Here is a 16,726-nt window from a genome sequence, read left to right on the forward strand (position 1 = left end):
AAATTTCTAGTATCTGTTGAGACCCCCTCACTTATCTAAAATACAAAATTTCACTAATATACCTATTGTAGGTCTTGAGATATTGACGTCAGAAAATCGCTATTTTTACTATACACTCACTGATTGACTGACTGACTGACTGACTCACTCATCAAAAACCTAGACCACTTCCAATGCTCGTATTGACTTGAAATTTGGCATGGAGGTAGGTCTTCATGTCAAGGTAAAGGGAAAAATCTGAAAATGGCCAAGTGTGAGTCGGTTTCAAAATAATGAAGGTGTTTTATACCCGGTGTAAATTTATACCACTAAGGAACTAAAACGAACTAAATTTATCTATATTTATATAATATATCTTCGAATGGTACAAAGGTTTGTATTTAGTCAAAGTAAAATAAAAATCTGAAAACGGCCAAGTGTGAATCTCTTTCGAAAATAACGAATGTGTAACTTTGATCCACGAACATAATATGTGATAACATGTCATGTCAGTCAGTTGGTAAATCTAGTCCATTTAGTTAATCTACTTCATTTCTTTGTAAGAAACATAGTGCATATTAAAAAATCTAAAAGATAGTATAAATGAGACATTTCTTTAACTAACTTCATCATAAGAAAAAATAAAAATAAACAACCTTACAAAAATAAATGAAATCCCACCCAAAACAAAAATGTGAAAGACTGCCAAGTTCGATAATATGGGAATGCTTCGCCTATAAAAGAAGTGAGATCTGAATAAGTACCAAGTTCCATACACATACCTCAGTTAAAAATAGTTACTTTTTAATGATGTTACTTGGCAAGTTTTAATAGAAAATTAAATACTTGATTCATTGCGTTTAGTAGGTTTATAACACGATGTATGAAAACTTGCCATGTAACATCATTAAAAAGTAACTATTTTTAACTGAGGTATGTGTATGGAACTTGGTACTTATTCAGATCTCACTTCTTTTATAGGCGAAGCATTCCCATATTATCGAACTTGGCAGTCTTTCACATTTTTGTTTTGGGTGGGATAAGGTATACACGATTGGAGGGTTTGGTTAAACCTATTACCCGAAATATATATGATGTATGATCCTTAATTAGGTTAGTAAATGGTTGCTGGTACATAATTTGATTTGCATAATTTATCGTTAGCATAATTTCTCACCCCTCATGCTAATAAGCTGTTACTTATTATAATACTCGAGTGCAAAATTAATAGTTTCCCGGTAAATTACTTCCAGGTCAGATTACCAGATAATTGTTTGTAGCGGCAGGTTACCCGCCTCGCTGGCAAACTGCCAATAAAGTGCTGCGACTCCACAGGTGATCGCGAATAAAAGCGTTTTCAAACAGAATCCTGATTGCGTCCATACAGAACGCCAAATCCAGTTTAACATGTAAATTGGATAAATGCAAATACTCGAGACTGCCGATGCATAACATCTGCGTTTACCTGAAATTTCAGCGAGAAATATCACTTTGAGTGGCTCCATTCGATCAACGAGCGCCAAGTTTTATTTAGGATACTGTCTGAGCAACTGTTTGTTTGTGAAGTTGGCTTTACGCCAGCAAACTTGCGCTGAATTCAACAAATTGCACGCCGCCGGCGCCGGGTCAAAGTTGATTTAATATCGCGTCACTGTCGCGCTAACGACTTGCTACTTGCGACAACTTTTACATTTTACAGTAAACCAGTCAAGTGCTGCTTCTTCCTGCACGTCGGAGCCGTTTGTCACATTCAATATTTATTAAAGTAGCAAGCTTTCGACTGCAGTCGTTTCCAAATCTGTAACTTTCACACGTTTCAAGATTGGAACTGTACCTACTTACAGATTGAATGTTTACTATTATTTGACTATGTTTTGATTTAAGAGACTCTTTTTAGTACTCTTTTGTGGACTTATTTACATTGTAAAAAAAATATGGACGCGTAGAACAAAGCAGTAAATAACTTGGTATTTTTATAGAGCGTCGCTGTAAAAACGTGCCTTTGTGAAGCTGAAAAATCATGCTATTCCACAATAGAACCCTCCGTACAACCACGCAGTTGACAATTACCATTTTAAAACGTAGAATAAAATTTACATAGATTGGGTAAACTACACTATAAAAAGGATTCTGCAATCAGCACAGCGCTGAATGTAAAACACTCAGTAGGAAGGACGGAAAAGTAGAACGGACCATTATAAAATGAATATTTGATCCGGATGAGTTTAAGATCCGGGTTTAGTTTGTAAAGCACGACAGTGGTTTTTCATTGTATAAATGAGAAAATTATGAAACAATTTTACGTTGGCCTTGTAATTTGTGATTAATTTCACTCTTATTTTTGTACGTGTATGTATTTATTTACGTCTATGTAGGTATTTGTAGAAGTTCCGCACGTGTTTACCGAGGAAACGAAAAAATGGTGTTATTCTAATGTTAAAGTTAAATTACTGAAAAGTTTCATGAAAAAAAAAACCATTTAACCGTTAAAGTATGATTGAAGAACCTCCAAATATGTACAAAGTAAGATGGTACCTATTAGACATTCGTATAAGTACATATATCCTAAATTAAATTAACATTAGCCATAAACCAAAAACGTTGGGCAAAATGAATTTAATTATCTTTGGATTGAACGTACCCTCAGGACATATTACCACGAAAAATAATTACCTCAAGTTACACGAAACAATTTCAAACCTTATAAAGTACAAAATAAGGTTCGATCTCCATTAAAGTCGGTTCAAAATTTACAAAAACTTTTCAATTACGAGACTGATTTAAAACTTCGGAGTTTATTTTACAAATTGATTGGATACCTTTGATAGAGAAAAAGTACACCGAAGAAAAATATTTAAATAAGGTGGTGGTCTAGTGGGTAAAGGACCAACCTCAAGTACGAGGGCGCGGGTTCGATCCCAGGTCAGGCAAGTACCAATGCAACTTTTCTAAGTTTGTATGTACTTTCTAAGTATATCTTAGACACCATTGGCTGTGTTTCGGATGGCACGTTAAACTGTAGGTCCCGGCTGTCATTGAATATCCTTGGCAGTCGTTACGGGTAGTCAGAAGCCAGTAAGTCTGACACCAGTCTAACCAAGGGGTATCGGGTTGCCCGGGTTACTGGGTTGAGGAGGTCAGATAGGCAGTCGCTTCTTGTAAAGCACTGGTACTCAGCTGAATCCGGTTAGACTGGAAGCCGACCCCAACATGATTGGGAAAAAGGCTCGGAGGATGATGACTCGTTTATCTCCACAAACATTTTTCGATGTAATTAATTAATTTGTTGAACCACCAGCACTTTAAAAATCTATGTTACAGTACAGTTAATAACATACATTTAAAGTAAATAAAATTTTAAAAGTTTTTTTTCAACAAGTATTTTGAAACGGTCTAACACCCTTTTGGTACCAAAATGTCCTCAGTATTTATTTATTAATCATGCCCTTGCAGCTGAGCATATTCTATTTAGTACAAAAATAAATAGTTAACATTTCAAAACAAATCCCTCTCAAAACTAACTTCCCACTACAACTAAAGACGTGGTCTGCCCCGGAACCACAAATCCGGCCGCCGGTCTTCACTCGCAATAAATGAATAGCACAATAAAATTCAATCCATTGGGGACGGTAACGAACTTATAACTTTCCTCCTCCGGCGAACGTTTTCCCCTTTGCAATAAGAAAAATGTACAACTAAAAGTAACTATAGAAAAGATTTAAGATATTTATATCGGGTTTTCGAGTATATACTTATCTAGTGTTAACGGCTTTTTTTTATATTTGGCAGCTACAGCGGTAAGAGATGAGAGGATGAAATTACTATAAAAATAATCTCGATTATTCCTATGCCTTGACCTCCAACGCGCAGTTATGCATGAGAACTGTTGATGCTTACGTGTTTTTGACCTCAGAATTGCAATAATTAATGAAATGGAGGTTTCAAAAATCAATGATCTTCAATACTTTTGCAATACAGCCACTGTAGAAACGATAGGAGTTGTAATTAATACCAGCAGCGCGCTGCCACATAGTCTAAGCTATCCAAAGATTTCGGAATGTTTACTTGCCCGAGTGGCTCTATGATACTCGCGAAAACCATCTCAGTGTTGACCGAACTCGAAATGAGAGATACAAAACTTAATATCTTTCATACTGAAGTATAGGGATAGGAAATAGTACCAAAATCGATTCAATTCATTTCGAGCCCAACCTTTACAATAAACATCGTCCATTGTTACCATAGAAAAGTTTACGATGGATATGCCTTTCGTTAAGGACAACATTTTGATAATAGAGATGTCTGCCCTTCAGACGTTGTCTAGTGTCCTTATTATTGAACTTCTCTCGACATAACGCTATGAAAACAAGTTATAACTTGTTCCCTTTTGACATTAAAACGAGCAACGTTGTTTGTTCGTGTTCGTACTTCAACATAACTCGCGTGCCAAACACAAAGTTATCTCATAGACGCGGTGACGTCACAACTAACGGGCCAACTATTCACTGTAATGGATCCACTTACATATTATGTGGCCATCGCTTAAACAAACATTAATTAGGCTTGTTTATGTTATGTTTAAAGTTGATATTGTTAGCAGTAATTATAAAATGCTTATCGGTTTGAGTCAGAGTAGCTACAATCATCAAAACAATAGTTTATTCTCATAATAATAACTGTTTGTGTGGACATACACAAAGAGAGTTATGTTATAAAAATCTACATAGATGTTGAAACAAAAACGCAGCGGTCCGTACCTTAGGGAGCCACTGAGCTACAGACATAAGCGCGAAACTTATAACAACCGATGTTTTTCCACGTCTGCAGCCATATATTGTGTGTTATTTATTAAAATGTTTCTTTACCTCATTTGATTCCCACCCCAAACTGTTATGTATGTGTTTTACTTTTTTGTTGCTTTATGGCCTTAATGGTATGAAAAACATTTTTACAAAAAGAAACCATCTTCAGTAGTAAATGTACCCTAAAACTTTCTCCTAAGTCTGACAGATACTAAGTATACTGAAAAAAGCACCAAAATCGGTATACTTATACATGTTCCTATATACAAGTGAAACTAAGAAACTTCTTTTTTAAGTCGGCCAAAAATAGGTTACATATTACACACAATATAAATTAGTAATCACGACGTACACCCATATTAACACACTTCCTACGCAGCTACATTAATTAAGGGCGCAATGTGCATACGTCATTACGCTGTTAGCCGACTCGCTATGAATAGAAATATATGCATTATACCGTGAAGCTGAAGATGAGAACTATTTGCGTTGGCAGTCACGTAGCTTGGGCACATTAATACGCATAGACTGCATCAAATTACATCTTCATGAGCAAGGTCTTGATCTACATTTGTTATATCACCACCATGTTATGTACCATATTATAGGGTTCTTGTTTAACCGTAAGTATTGAAAGTAGTATCTAATAAATAGGTAGGTATTATGTGCCTGCTTGCAACCAACGTATGTATTTTCAATCAAGGCGCGATCTAATACACAGCGGTAAGTACTTAGATTCAAATATAAAAAAAAGAGTTCCATCGCTATATCTTCTGGCTCTTTGCTTGAAACTTATAAAACAAAGTATTTTGGGCTTAAGAATCATTTAAAGGAATCAGAAAATTCGTTAAAAAAGATGAAAATTGCTGGAAACTGAAGTGATCTCCCGAGAGTGGAGCGTTTTATTCACAACCGCTTTTTGCTCTTCACCTCTCGAAAACTGCTTTACAGTAATTAAACATTCCGAAACCAGGCTAATGCGGAAGTAACGTGGAAATATTCAGAGCACAAATTATTTTTAATTCAACTTTTTTGCAAAGCGAATTCTGAAGATAAGGTTGCAAACTTGATGCATGCCTAATTTTCATTAAATTACGAAAAAATGAGCAAAATTTTATTTCAAATATATAAAACCAGGAGCTCCCTGGGTTGTTTTGTTTTAAAAAGTCTACGAAGTCTTATAATGCACTGATATCGCGAATATGCATATTAGCTACATTTCTAATTGCTGATTGATTGAATAGTAAATGTATGGATTTTCCAGGAAATGATAGACTCATTATGCCTATTATCATTTAGTTTCCACATTTCCAAATTATACATTTCGTAGAAAACACAAACAATGAAACGGGATGAAACCTATTCAAATTCAGATTCATTTAGGTAGAATTTTAGGTACAACAGTTCATATAGGATGCAAATTGCCTGATCCGACTGTCACTGGATAAATGTGGATCTCTCGGGAATAATCTGTAGATGTGTAATGGGACTTGAGAACTTGTCTACTGCTAACGTGCTCATTAATAAAATAAGTCTCGATCCTCTGGGAAATTAGGCTAGCAAGAATATTTAGGTACAAAGATTTACTTTGTAAGGAAAATAATTATTAAAATAGCTTCTCTTAAAATAATTACAAAGTTTCATATTATATTAATAGCAGCTTCCAAACTTCAAATAACGCCAATATTTAGATTAGATTCTCCTCGTATACTATCTATATATTTACTAATACAAATGTATAATGAAGAGGAAACATGATTTTCTTTTTTTACCTACTGACATGAAAATTTTGTAATTGTTGGAAAGCTACGTAAAGTAAGATAGGGCTATATTTTATCCCTTATATATGATGCTAGAAGAAGTTGCTCCAGGACGAGTGAAACCGAGTGAAAACAGCCAGCAATATAATATCAGCATTTCCGAAGCTTCCTCGAAGCAAGAATAAACGGAAAACATATGATGTTTATTTTAGCGCGATTCGGTAGAAATGAAATAAGGAGAACATTCCACTCACTCATACACGCGTCCCCGCTGTGTTCAACAATTGTTGACAACGGCATTGTCATTCTCAGACTTGGCGCGCCACAGCGAACAATGACACGAAAACTCGAAAAAGTAATTTAGAAATATCTGTTTTCGTAAAATGAACGTAATTGGTTTCAAGTACAAACGACTTTTAAACAATTACCTAAGATAATAAAATAATTTTAAACAACAGCGCAAAAGCATTTTATCTCTTTTGGTCATGAATAGGGTATAGCAATATTACGAATTGGGCGGCAGTAATTTAAAAAACAAGCGCAAACATTTTCACCAAAATCTGGGGCAATTTTTTAATTCAATACCTAAGGATTGTCATTATTTTTAGTTTTATCTCTTATCCATTTCATTTTCATAATCCTATGACATTTTTCATATTTGGCATTTTTATAAAGCCTCTGCCTTACTGACTATTTTTGATTAAAATGCACGCACGACAATATACTGAAAATAAAACAAGTTGACTTTGTCGTTGTCATTTTATTTCGGTTTCACAGAAACAGTAAATATTCCTTTGACGTCGCATGGAATGCAGAAATCAATAATGATACAGAGCCAGTATTTACACGAAGGTGTTCTGGTTACGCAATGTTCTTGGTAACCTACTTACACCTGTGTTGGACTTGGTTGTTTAACTATGAGGCCTTCTCCAGGTATTCGAGAGCAAATATGAACGGAGATGCAGCTCTGTTAAACTACCGTACGTATTTTCCGCGCGTAACGTGCGACGACAAAAAACGCGTGCGCCAGATTTTCGCCAGTCATCGCGTGGAATGATTCCGTCTCAAACGAATAATTTTTTAATAGACCTATCAAAGCTCTTTCGAAACGTCAAACTAGTTCCACAGTACAAGGACTGGGTGTCATGGAGAGGCAAGAAACTCCACAGACACTCTTTTTAGAAGATTCGTGCATGTACAAAATCGGACGTATACGTGTGGCTAAACACCAGCATGAAAGCGCTATTGCACTGGTATTCCAACGTTCAACCTTAATCTGTTAATTACTGACCAACTTGCTCCCTTTAACACAGTACTGATTCAACAAACTCACCGAATGTAATATGCGAATGCATCATTTTCACTTCTCCAAACGAGCTTCTCTTAGCGCCTTTTGTTTTGTGGCTAGCTTCTGCCAAATACAACTCAAGACGTCACCAAGTTTGTTTTCCACCTGTGCCTGACCAATGTGCTTTTCAACACTTTTGCCTATAAAAGATTTACTTCTAGAGTACCTGGCTTTACCCACATCATTGAATAACTTCATACTAATCGCGAAATCAATAATACCTGCGAATAGGTAGGTACCTTAAACCATATAACGTAGGTACGTTAGCAACAATTAATTGGAGAGCGTTAATATGTGCGTGAAACATGTAATATATGGATTAGGCCAATATAAACGGAACTAACTTCCAACACGTCACATGTAACCATATATGATATAGTTATAGTTACAAGGATCGTATAATTGAATGTCGCCTTCGCCATGGTAACAAATGAGGAAGTTATCAACAAGCTAGTTTTAGACTTTAGAGAATGTGTTAAGAAACCTATGAACTACTTACGAGTACTTTTAGAGTAGGTAATTTTACTGACGGGGTCTATTACTGTGTACAAGAGGTACCAGTATTCATAAAGACACAAAAACAGAACTTGCCAACTACTGTGAATAGAAAGAAATGGATCGCACCTACCTCTACTTTGCCATACATGATCACCCGGCCGACAACTGCTACAGACCAGACTCTATTAATTAGGCCACGTCAAAGGTCTGATCGTCACACGAGTATACCGTGAAATATTCCACAAAGTGAAGCGCTTATAGCTCGCAAATCTTAATTATGTAGGTACGTGAAATCTTAGTCTTCATAAGTCCTTAGTGCACCTGTGTAGATATCTCCTAATTAGGTAAGCTTGGAAATACGTGACTCTAAGAAATCGGATTGCATTTTTTTAGTATAATAGTATAAACTCATATTCATATTTAGCGTTTTGTTAAATGATATACATAATTGTACCACGAATGGTTATTTTAAGACTCAACTCTATTCTAGAGTTTTTATTCTGGAAATTCATGACATCAGATTATACAGGCCACTTACAAAGAGTTTCGAAGAAATATGTGCCGAACTGTCATTTTAGACGTTTCGGTCAATAAACTTTATTTTCTGATGAAATATTAAAAAAAATCTGTAAACAATAAATCATTTTAAAAATGTTCCTCGCAAAAAAAATAGCTTCTCTTAAAACAAAATTGTTGGCACAGAATACAGCGGGTCATGGAGTTCACACGCGTGGTCAACTCATACAAATTGGCGATGGTCTGCCGCAAAGTGAATTGTACGAGAACTTCCCCACCAACACAGTACGTATGCCGGATTTAGTGTTAGGAAAAAATGTAGTCATGTTCGCCGTGCCTGGCGCTTTCACCCCCGGCTGCTCGAGAACACACTTGCCAGGATATATAAAACTCGCTTCACAAATGAAAAAAGATGGTATTAATGAAATAGTATGCGTTTCGGTCAATGATCCATACGTGATGGGTGCATGGGCGTCCAAACATGAGACGAGAGGGAAAATACGAATGCTTGCAGATCCCAGCGGCTCCTTCATCGGAGCGATGGGTCTCGGCACACACATTGCAACGCTTGGCGGGTATCGAGCAAAGCGTTTTTCAATGTTTATCACAAATAATATAATTAGAGAGTTAAACATAGAACCAGATTCCACCGGTCTCAAGTGCTCACTCGCAACACAACTGTTTTACAAAAAGCATATTGGAAGAGATGATGATGCTTTAGAATAAGCGTCTGTCGATGCTCTATTTTGACTCCTTTTCACCATGACGACATTGAGTTAAGAACAATAAGCAATGAGAAGCTTCACAGCCAACCATTGCGTGTGTAATTGGAGTTGACACTAAAGGCAGCCCGTACGTTTTTGACGTTTTTTGAGTTTTTTGTATTTTTCTATGGCGTTTAAATTTTATTGTGTATTTTAATTTATTTAATAAAGTTCATCAGTCCTACTTTAATATTTCAATCATTTTTACATAACACTCAACATGCAGGTAAATATCATAATTTATCAACAAACGACGATTAAATATAGTATTGGGCTAGTTTATTATTTTTCGTCATACTCCTTTCATCCCGCATATCTCATGAAGATAGCTCAACTGCATAGTTAATCATATCAATGGAAGGACCTAGCGGTTGGATATATTGTTATTTATTTATGAAGCGGGCGGCTTTCCAGTGATGTAGGAAAACTTGGTGTCAGGAAGAACCGTCATAAAGTATTCTGTTTGCCCTATAAATAGCTCTGAAACAGCGCGCAGCTTCATCCGATTGCTTGATATCTTCTACTTTAAAATTCAAAACAGTTCTCGTTGAATCTTCGACTGACGTTATTTATCATTTCGCTATTCCGAGATAGTGGAATATCAGTCAAAGAATAATGGATTATTGAAGTCTGTATTGGTACTGATATTTCCACTACCATTATTCATATGATTGGATAAATCCGTGCAGATAATAGCGTAGAAATAAGGGTCGCAAAATAATATATATTCTGACTGAATATATTAGTTTTCCAATTTGTGTTTTTGTTGATATTTTATTCAAACAAGAAAATTGAACTCGATTTTGTGGGCGCTTGTGAATAAACCGAGATAAGATTTCCCATTTGTTTTGGCAGGTCGTTAAAGAAACTTTAATATATTTGTGAGCAATTCAGATTAAAACATTATACGCAATAGTTTTGCCGAGAATTTATTCTGCTTATTTGTTTGTAACATTTTTTTAAATACATTCTATAACGAAATATTTTGTATTGTCAATTACAGTACATTTAATATATTCTCTTACACTTTACATAACCACTCGTAATCGATATTTGAGAAAAATATAAAGAGCAACCCAAATCCGTACCAACCGACGGTATTTCAGTAGTAGGTAAGGTACATGAATGCACGTTACATTCGCAGTCGTTTTCTTCAAACGGCTTGGACTTTCATGAAAGCGTTGTAATTACAAGCGCACCGTATTCTACCGAGCTGAATCTTTTCTAGAAGAATCTTGCTACATTCATGAGAATAAAAAATATTTTTTATACCGAATTAAAGAACAAGGGCTCTTTCACTCGTAGATACTTTTATTTCGTGAGTATACCCAAATACCCATTAGAGGAGTAGGTACCTCTAGAAACAATATGAGAAGCGATGGTTATAGCTATGACCTTTGCCAATATTATGAGAATCGATTATATATTATTATTCACTATACTGCCGACAATTTGACGCCTATGTACAACAAATCCGTACTCCGCTGAGGAAATACGAAACTTCAGCACTTAAGACTCGCAGTCATTGTACGGAATTTCCGGAATTCTGCTCAACGATGGCTGTAATGAATTCTAAAAATAAATTAAAGCGGAAAATATTCGAAGCACTTTTATTAAATGTGCTGCTTTACGCTTTAAAATTAGCTCAATGTTGTGCCAAATATAAGTTGAATAAAGATAAGTTAAAATAAAACAAATCATCCTCCGAGCCTTTTTCCCAACTATGTTGGGATCGCCTTCCAGTCTAACCGGATTCAGTTGAGTACCAGTGCTCTATAAGAAACGACTGCCTATCTGACCTCCTCAACCCAGTTACCCGCTAAAATAAAACAAATATTAACTAATAAAATACGCAGTTAGTAAGTTTCATATAAATGTATGTTTAACTAAATAAAGAATAATACATTTCAAATTATACAATTTATTTAAGACCTAAGTTAGAAACTTAAGTTTTTAGCTAATAGATATTTTATTAAAAAGGCACCAATTAAAATTACAGCTTAACATTAATGAGAAACATTAATAATTTACCTACAATATACCTCTAATAATTATACAAAGGGTCACGGGTCGGTCAATGAAACTACGAGCCGGAACGCCTACGTTTGTTGTTCATGACCAGAAATAGATCGAGCCTAAGATAAGATTCTCCTTAACTAAAACCTCTTAGCTACAAATACTTAACGTGAGAAATTCAACGCTTGACTGAAATTATTTATTTAAGTTGTTTGTGCGTCACGTCCCTTCCGCAAACTTTGTTCAGAAAAGTTTAGATTGCTTACCCGTTGGAAACTTCCACTAATGCAGACGATGATAGGGATAAGTAAAAGGAGTGTATTTTAACAAGTCTACGAAGAAGCATTTGAACTATTGTTGCTGTTTATTACCACTATTATTTAGAACTTTACTTTCAAACGTGATCTTCTGAGAAATGTAATCCACGCGACTTACCTGGAAATACACAAACGTTATTTAACTTGTAGTCCTTCATAAATGTCTTTCTGTGTTAGCAATTTACGTTATTATGACAGTGTCAGACTGGTGTTTTGCAGTACTTAATATAGAATACCTACTGTTTGAGTATTCGGCCGTAGAATTCACAGAGAAATTGACAATCCAATCTCTAATTTAATCCTCTCGCACCCACTGTTCATTAATGACCGGCAAAGTTCGCAGCATAGAGCAATCTATTCAGCCGAAACATTCCTGCATTCTACAAAGCCGAAGCACACAGAATTGTGAAAGCAATAACCGAACTTTGATTACATGCGACATTAATGTCCGAAACGATGGCAATGAGTGTTGATGAGACAATAAATTGAACATTACTGAGGATGCCAATGAAATGTTTTGTTTGTTTATCCAGTGACCGGATGGTGATGGTCTGCTAAAGTAGTTTGTTTTGTTGTGTTTGTTTTTTAGTTAGTAGCACGGGGGCGACGCCCGATTATGTTTTCTGCTTGTAATTTTTCAAATGTTAAACTACTTATTGTATTACTTGTCACCATGAAAGAACCACGTGTAGCTGGAAAAAATCTTGTTCTTTTTAAACCGAATCGTTTCATATTTTATACATAGATTTACAATCCGCAAACTGTTAAAAGAAATCTGTTCACATAAAACAAATTCATAAGACATATTATGGTAAAAGCGACCTAAAAAGTTGAACAACCAAAATATTTTATTTTACTATAAAATATCGCTCCTTGTTTTAGTTGATTCATAGGTATTCGTAATTTACCAGATAAGCACATGTGTCTAGATAAAATAGTAAAACAATTAACTTTTTAACAACTGCGATCGATTCGAACTGCGAAACTGTAATAAAAAAGTTAAATAAAGTAATAAAAATATAAATAGGCAATATAATATTTATGGAAGGACACAGCTATTTTATCCGAAGGTCACAGTGACGAAATGGGACTTCGTAAGTACGCATTTACTCTTCACCGAATTTTATGAGTTGTTTAGTGTTTACACCTTTTTCTTTCGTACATACTTTTACGTAGGTAGGCAAGATGGATTATTGTTCGCATCCACCAAAAGATGTACAAACCATAGCCATTGTTATAAAGCCCAAAAGAGAGAAACAATATTTTCGTGAACAAAAATCATTAGCAGTTTCAATAAGCTATTCATGTTCTTGCGGATCGAAACGCTTTAACGGCTTTCTTAGGAACCCAAGTTACGCAAGCGTTCACTAAAAGGGTTTCTTTTAAATACGGGCCGAAAGGGTTTTGGAAGAAAAGGATTGCTTGCGTACTCGCCTCTCGTCAACCTGTTTTCACTTCGCCCACAATTTGTAGGCTACGGAGGGCGTCTGAGGGCGGTTGACCGTAGCCCTTGTCACGTTTGAGACACATGTCCGTCGACACTAAACAAATAAAGAAGTCAATACATACATATTTTACAACATCGAAGAAATATTGGTTCTGACATTAATAGAAATTTTATCGAAAGGTGTGAAAAGAATCACGGAGCACTCCGCAGGTCAGCTTATATATTTTGTAAATTGAATAAGCTTATTTCGTGTTCATAAATTATTTGAATTTGTTTCACCTTAGGGAGTATTCGCTCGTCTTTCCAATACTTTATAGTAGGGGAGGCGAGAGTGCTAAATCGGGAGTGACTCGAGCGTCAATGAGACCTATTAGATTGCGAAGCTTAGATGATAAGAAGAAAAAAATGTCCTGACATACACACACTTTCATCGGTGGGTGGAGCGGCTATAAACTTTCAAAAATGTAAAAAAAACAGTTGCATGGACATACTCGAGCGCGTCAGATATTAATAGCATGCACGTCCTACGTCATTTTGAAAACATACGTATATTAATCTGACTGTTTCCATGGTGGGGGTGGTAGTAGGTAAGGGTTAAAAATGGGAAAAAAAATAATTTTATCGAGCGTGTCAGATTATCAAAAGGGGTGTTAAGTGAACCAAAACGAAGGCTCTTATGCAATAATCTGACGATTTAGACGTGACCTAAACTCGTGGCCATTACTTGAAATTGCAAAAAAAATCGCCATTTTGAAATACTCGAGCGCGTCAGATTAAGATATATATGGTTCATTTATGTACCCTTAACGTAATCATCTTATAATCTGACGATTATCTGGAGGAATTCGCTTAATCTGACAATGGAAAGTTTTTTTGCAAACCTTTTAACAAATTGAAGAACTGAAAAAATTGCAAGTAAATAAACCAGTATGTACCTATTCTTTGAAGTACAAAACTTTTATTTATAAGCAAATAAGTATGAAAAACATAAAGGACAATGGACACAAATATACGGAACCTCGTACACTCCACCAATAGCAATGTCATACATATCATTGTATAGGCCTTTTTATCTAGAACAACCTTTAATATGACAGCTTTGTTAACGTTTGCCCGTCCTGAGATATAGATCAAAAAGTGTGTAAAAGTTAAAACTAAATAATCCATTGATATCTCAAGTTTTTAAAGGAATATCTAAGTGCTACTACGAGTATGTCTTCTAAGTACTATCAACTTTTACACACTTTTTGATCTATGGATCAAAAAGACACTTTTTGAGATATATCTCAGAACGGACAAACATTTCAACAAAGCTGTTATAATAAAGGTTGTTCTCGATAAGAAGGCACATAATACAATGATATATATGACATTGCTATTAGCGGAGTGTATCAATCTGCTCATACATTACATAAATTTCTATAATAATTAGGTACATTTAATTATAATGACATTGATAAATATACATGTGTCATAAACAATACAATAGAATCTATAATAACATGGCTTGACGGAAATAATCTACGCGTAAATCTTACAAAAACTAATTTTATTCAATTTAATACCCATAGATAAATCTAAAATCTAAATAATCTGCCCAGCCTTTTTCCCAGCTATTTTCATAGATACAAAAAAATACGTATAAAGACTTAATTTATTAGTTTAATTAAAACCATCCAGTAGAGTTGCGCGTTGCCACTCTTGCAGAACAGATAGAAAGAGATAGCAGTTGCTTTCATTGATGAAGCGACACTATGCGCGTAATTTGTGAACCACGTTATGCAGAGTAGAGCCAATGTTAACCGGATGACCAGGCCACCACGACCTGTATAAAAAAGGCGAAGTATACGAAACGGCATTTCTCGGTATCACGATAGACAAACAATGCAACTGGAAGGCACACGTATTTAACAAAAGTATGCAATAAAATGAATCGTCTTCGTTAAAAACAATATATCTGCATACCATGACCAGTAACTTCCTGAGATTAGCGAGTTCAAACAAAAAACTCTTCAGCTTTATAATATTAGTTTTTTATTATTAGTTACTAACACTTACTGCAAATGAATTGAATTGAAAAAAGAGAGAGGAATAGAAACTTGGAAGGAGAATACCGGCATCACGTAGCTGCACGCTTTAAACTTTATTGATTAATTTTCCTTACTTCGGCTTACGGGAATCGTCAGATTTTATATTTTTCGTGAACGTTGAATTACTCCCTTCAAAATAAAAAAAAAAATAGCCGCGCTCGAGAAAGTCAAGATGACGTTTTTTTTTTACAAGTTTGTAACCTTCCTACTTCTTATCGTCAATCGCAAATTGTCAGATTAGTGGAATATACACTTTTTAGCATATAACTAACTTATCCTAACTCAATCTGACGCGCTGGAGAATGTCAGATGATAATTTTTTTTTTACTAATCTGATCCTCTATTCCATCTCCCTCTATTCTAATCCTTTATTCTAGACGCGCGGCTGCATATACAGGGCTTATATTTGGTGGAGGTGTTAACTGGGGTAATAGGTACCTCCCTATATACTAATCTGCCGCGCTTGAGTAAATCCCGAAATCCCTTCTAGGCCTCCCCTACTATTATGCAGGTCAATTCTGTAAAATTATAGGAGAGAATTTAGAGTATAAATTCCAAAATCCCACATATATATCTACCTACAGATTGTATTCTTAAGATTCTGACCTTTCATTAAATGCTTGAAAAACATACGTAGGTATTTCTTTTCACGCATACAATAGGAGCTGCCCTATTTATAAACCGGCAAGAATCAATTATAGGGAGGGCTCGCGTTCGATGTGCGTCTCACACAAGCCGGGATTCGATTACACGTGACTCACTACTGCTCCACCCACTGTACCCGCGCCACAATGATCCTAACATGGAGAACAAAATGACTAGCGGAGATGGCATAACGGAAAACTCTTGAGAAATTAGCGCGCTAAAATGCGGGTGTGCGGGAGACGAGGAACGTTACTGTTTTCACCCTTACACGCCTTCGTTGGACCCGACCATTTGTGTAATACAAAAAATCGTTGATAGATGCCTCAAAAAGTCCGAACGCTTTGTTAGTTCACTCGTAACTGATCGCTTTGGTCATGCTTACTGTACCTATTTGACCTAGAAGAAGGCGCCTGACCTACCATTATGGCATCTCCGCGAATCTTTCTTTACTCCGTGGATCCTAAGCATTAAAGAATTCCTCACTTAATAAACGGAAAGAAGTAAGCTTTCCATTACGGTATTACAGTCATACTCAATGACTTTA

At 35.6% G+C, this 16,726-nt stretch overlaps 2 protein-coding genes across 2 annotated transcripts in view; one reads left to right on the plus strand and one right to left on the minus strand.

Moving 5' to 3' along the window:
* The window catches only part of LOC110376519 (serine hydroxymethyltransferase), a 136,137-nt gene that overhangs the window by 76,864 nt on the left and 42,547 nt on the right, over positions 1-16,726 (minus strand). The window lies entirely within an intron of this gene.
* LOC110377030 (peroxiredoxin-5, mitochondrial) lies at positions 8,953-9,846 on the plus strand. Its single transcript, XM_049843685.2, has one exon. The coding sequence runs from the start codon at positions 9,039-9,041 to the stop codon at positions 9,627-9,629; it is 591 nt and encodes a 196-aa protein (XP_049699642.1). The 5' UTR covers positions 8,953-9,038; the 3' UTR covers positions 9,630-9,846.

The sequence above is a fragment of the Helicoverpa armigera genome, chromosome 2 (genome assembly GCF_030705265.1).
Source record: "Helicoverpa armigera isolate CAAS_96S chromosome 2, ASM3070526v1, whole genome shotgun sequence".
Lineage (NCBI taxonomy): Eukaryota > Metazoa > Arthropoda > Insecta > Lepidoptera > Noctuidae > Helicoverpa > Helicoverpa armigera.